The 5,192-nt window shown below is 39.0% G+C and overlaps 1 protein-coding gene across 1 annotated transcript in view; it reads left to right on the forward strand.

Moving 5' to 3' along the window:
* The first annotated feature begins 3,915 nt into the window (after positions 1-3,915).
* Positions 3,916-5,192, forward strand: part of MCUB (mitochondrial calcium uniporter dominant negative beta subunit) — a 25,921-nt gene continuing 24,644 nt past the window's right edge. Inside the window, exons 1-2 of the mRNA XM_012810349.1 lie at positions 3,916-3,988; positions 4,484-4,654. Coding sequence (XP_012665803.1) covers positions 4,573-4,654 — 82 coding nt within the window. The 5' untranslated portion in view covers positions 3,916-3,988; positions 4,484-4,572. The remainder of the gene's footprint in view (positions 3,989-4,483; positions 4,655-5,192) is intronic.

Below are 5,192 nucleotides of genomic sequence, written 5' to 3' on the forward strand. Positions count from 1 at the left end.
GGCTATTTTTTGGTTGTAGTTGTCATTGTTGTTTGGTGCACCAGAGCTGGATTTGAACCTGCCAGCTCTGGTGTAATGTGGCTGGCGCCCTAGCCGCTTGAGCTATAGGTGCTGAGCTGATAAGCTTTTATTTTGTTGATGTGTAAAGAGGATCTATAGAAGAACTTTCAGTGGAAGAATAGGGTAATTCTATTCACATTTTAAGATCACTTTTGCTGCTTTGAGGAGGACATCCTAGAAGGAAGTAAGGGTAGAAACTAGTTTGGAAACTGGTACAAAAATGATGGGGCCTGGACCAGAGCATTATAAAGATGGAGAGAAGTGGATAAAGTGTGCAGGTATATTTGACAGCTTGCTGGAAATGATGGATAAGAACACTGGGTTTGCCTTGAGCAACTAGGGGAAGGTTGTGAGTCAGTTATTGCAGAGGGAAGATAGGGCCAGAGGAAGAGGTTTTACAGAAAAATCAAGAGTTTTGTTCCCAATAAATTCAGTCTCCCATGTCTGTGATTATAAAGGGGGAGATCTCATTAATCCAACATTTGGATGTTCTACTCTGGGTCTCAGGAGAGGTTTGGGTCAGAAAGCTGAGGGGCTGGAGACTGATGCCAGATGGCAGTATGAAGAGGGAATTGAGAATGAGGAAACAGGCAGAGTGGACAAACTGAAACATGGGCTAAGGAAAGCCCACAAATGGGGCAGTAGCTGGAAGGATATGTGGTTATCAGAGGGTTGGCAATGTTTAAAGATGAGAATCACTAGTGTGTGTTTGCATGGTGAGCTGACATATGTGTATGTACTTGTATAGAGGTGAGAGGTAGTGCTGTAAGAGAGACACTATCGAGGGAGAAAGCCGGAGGGATACAAGACGGCAAGCATCTGAGGAAGGACTGGCTTTGGAAGAAGAGGGCTTATTGCAGTAGGAAGAAAGGAAGAGGTGGTAAAGCAGAGTTCTACAGATTTCATGGTGAGAAGATGAGAGGGTTAAGAGTAAGAGTTAGCCACGCAAAACAAGTGCACTGGGCAGGGCCTTCCATGCAGGGGGAGATTAAATGAAAGGCAAGGAAGCATGTGGCAGTATACCATAGTCAAGAAACTGTAACAGGTTGGGTGTGTCTGAACAGGGCGGCAGGTGCTAGGATGATAAGGTGGGGCTGGAGAAGTAGATAAGAATGAACTCATGGAAAGCTTTTTTGAAATTCTCTTTGCAACAGAAGTCTTTAAATTAGCAATAGTCAGCTTTGATTTTAGAAGATTGGGATGGATTTAGATTTGGAATGGATGGAGAAAGCCAGTTAGGAACTGTTGTAATAATCCATGTGAGATGATAAAGATCTCAATTAGGACCAAGGGGATGAAGGAGAGAAGATGGATTTGAGAGGCCTTATGACAGTTCAGTTGTATAACCTACCGGTTGATTTTGTGGAATGTTAGTAGTTGAGGATGACTCTTAGCCCTCTGGTTCTACTGACTGGTACTAACTGGAGCCAGTTTATCAAGAAAAGGAATAACAGTGTTGCATTTGCTGTATCTGTGGGTTGCCTGAGTAAAAACATCTAGTAAGTTTGCTTGGGGAGTGAGCATCAGGCGAGAGGGAGGCATGTTGCTCTGAGGCTGCTTAAACATGTTATTGTTTAATTCTGACCTTATAAAGATTTGCATGTTTGGGTTCAGACTACTCCTAATTTAGGGTTATATTGAGAGAATATTAAAAAAAAATTCCCACAAAAGCTTGATGATACATTATCAGAATCCTAAAACTAATAATACTTTATGAAATCATGTGGTTGCTCCTAATTCATTCATTCATTCCTCTCTCCTTCCCTCCCTTCCTCCCACAAAGTCTCACTCTGTCACCTTGGGTAGAGTGCCATAGCATCATAGCTCACAGTAACCTGAAACTCTTGGGCTCAAGAAATTCTCTGGCCTCAGCCTCCCAAGTAGCTGGGACTAGAGGCACATGCCACCACACCTGGCTAATATTTTATTTTTTGTAGAGACATGATATCTCTTTAGCCAAGGCTGGTCTCAAACTCCTGACCCCAGTCAGTCTTCCTGCTGTAACCTTCCAAAGTGCTAGGATTATAGGTGTGAGTCACAGCTCCTAGCTTAAAGAAGTATTCTGATAGAGAATTAATTCTAGTGTGTTTTCAAGTAGATATATTTTTCTCAATTTGGTGTAGTTTTACTAAAGATAGCATTGTAATAGCCATTATCTAAACTTGGAGAACTTCTGCATGTATTTATTAAAATTTGCATCTGTTTTAAGACATATACTTTTTTCATCTTAGTAATAAATTACATTTCTAGAAATAAAACTCACATGAACTGCCTTAATCTGAAGACGATTATTTTATTAACAATAATTGCCTATTTTGTGTTTAATACCATAACATGTATTCAGATTTTTTGTTTGACTTATCAATGAGATTCTTTTCACTTTGCACATATTGGGACATTATTTGAATCAGTGTTATCTTTTCTTTCTTTCTTTTTTTTTTCTTAGACAGAGTCTCACTTTGTCACTCTGGATAGAATGCCATGGCGTCACAGCTCATAGCAACCTCAAAAAGTGATTCTCTTGTGTCAGCCTCCCAAGTAGCTGGGACTATAGGAGCCTGCCAAAATGCCCAGCTATTTTTAGAGACGAGGTCTTGCTTTGGCTCAAGCTGCTCTCAAACCCATAAACGCAGGCAGTCTACCCATCTCGGCCTCCTGGAGTGCTAGGATTACAGCTGTGAGCCACCACACCTAGTCCAGAGTTATCTTTTTTATGTTTTCAAACTGTGAACACACTTTAACTACTGATTAATTGTTTTAATAGTGCACCATCAAATCCTGAAAATTTGAAAATTGCAATTTGTAAAAGAATTTACTGTACAATTAATAGCAAATGATTGTTAATAATTTATTGCAAGGTGATGGATTTAAAAAATGAATCAATATGGCATAGCCACCATGTTGTGACTATGGCACAAATTCCTCTGACACGATTCTTTTGAGTTCTAAGTACCTGAACCAATTCCTCAATGCCCTTTCTTCCTACTACACAATATTTTGTTCACACAGTGCATCATGACATCGTTTGGCTTTCATTAATCACCAATACAGTTGTAAACACAAACACCAATGCGAGCTCTAAAAACATGTTCCATGATGAAGTGACAATTCAGATGTCGTAGACTCAGCACTTCCATTTCTGTGATGATGAAGTGTTCTATTCCTGTGCTTTTGCTTTCCAGCAGGACAGCCACTAGGTACACACAGCTATTGAGCATTTAAAACATGGCAACAGGCACTAAAAAAATTTTACTTTTCTGTAATGTGAATTAATTTAGATAGCCACATAGGACCTGTGGCTACCACATGGGATAGCACAGATCTAAAGCAGTGTTTATCAAACTCTAATGTGCCTGTGAATCACCTGGGGATCTTGTTAAAATCTAGATTACGATTCTGTAAGTCTGGGCTGAGTCTGTGATTGTGCATTTTTAATTAGAGCCATGGGGTTGCCAATGCTTCTGGACTGGGGACAATACTTTGAGAAGCATGTTATCTAGAATATATATGCTCATGTTCATTTGCTGTAGATCGTTACCTAAAAGGAAAAACCAAATTTTAAACTTTCCACAGAACTCTAGGATTTTTCAGGAGTCCTTTTGCCCCAATTTAAGAACTCGGTTTCAGTGTATTAAGAACTGTGTTCCAGTGTATTACAGCTACCGTGTATATAACAGCAAAGCATACAGCCAAAGAGGTTTAGTGAGCTTTCCTGAGGGATTACTGGGGGGTGTGTGGGAAGTGAATTTTCCATTGTACTTGTCATGCAAGATTAAAAAGAATCTTTTGGTAAAGACATCTGTTTCAACTTTCGCACTCTTGAAAAAACAACGTAAGCTTTGTCTCCTACAGGTTTTGTGTGTGAAGCTGTGTGGAAATCTGAAATACTACCAATCACACCTTTATAGTACAGTGGTGCCACTTGATGGTAAGCTTTCTTATCACTTCTTTGATTCGAATGCTAATTGTTTGCTTTTCTCTAAATTAAGTGAGTGCTGTGAATTTTTAATAAAATAGGAGTTTTTTGCACTATCTCCATCCTACCTACTCCCTGGTTAGGTTTAGGTCCTCCCTTTTCTGTTCCTATAATCTCTGCTGTCTTTTGTCAGATTTTCACTCCAGTAATTGGAGAAGTTAGAGATAAATAAGAAATAATTTCTGTCCTTACAAACTTAACTCTGTGCAGAAGACTTTGTAAACAGATGATTATAATACAGCGTAGTACATGCTACATTAAAATGTTAGAGAATGGTAGATGGTATGTAAACTGTAGCACGTGTATTATGAAAGCACTGTATATGCAAGATGAACTTTTACATGTAAAGGACGTTAGAGTACTGTGAACTTCATGTCTAAGCATTCCTTTTAGAATTCATATATTTAAGAATTTCCTGTTAACATAAAATTTTTCTTTTCTTAACAGAAATAACAGTTAATTACAGACATGGCCTTCCCTTGATAACACTTACTTTGCCATCTAGAAAAGAGCGTTGTCAATTTGTAGTCAAGCCAATGTTGTCAACAGTTGGATCCTTCCTTCAGGACCTACAGGATGAAGACAAGGGTGTCGAAACTGTAGCCATCCTCACAAAAGGTATACATATACGTGTGTGTGTATTTTACAAACGTTGTCCCAGGGCTGCTTTCTCTCTTTCTCTGAACCTTTGTTTGGTTCTTTGCTTTTCTAGAAAGATGTATATTCATTTAATTCACTATATAGTAAATGATTAACTTCTACTAAGTCCTTCAGTTTTACACATTGGTACTAAAAAGCAATGGAATAAGTTTAATGTAAATTTCAGTTACTTATTTTGTAAACTTAGCCTAAAAATTTTTTCTCTTGAGAGAATGTTTGTGGTATAGGCATTAGCATGTAATTATTAGCAAGATTGGAATAATTAGAAAATAAAATGCAGTTTCAATGATTAAAATAGCCAGGGAGTAATTAAAATATATAAAATACCCAGCTCGGCGCCTGTAGCTCAGTGGTTAGGGCACCAGCCACATAACACTGGGGCTGGCAGGTTTGAACCCGGCCTGGGCCTGCTAAACAACAATGACAACTACAACAAAAAAATAGCTGGGCATTGTGATGGGCGCCTGTAGTCCCAGCTACTTGGGAGGCTGAGGCA

Source organism: Otolemur garnettii, unplaced genomic scaffold (assembly GCF_000181295.1).
Source record: "Otolemur garnettii isolate 467f Iridium unplaced genomic scaffold, OtoGar3 scaffold00129, whole genome shotgun sequence".
NCBI lineage: Eukaryota > Metazoa > Chordata > Mammalia > Primates > Galagidae > Otolemur > Otolemur garnettii.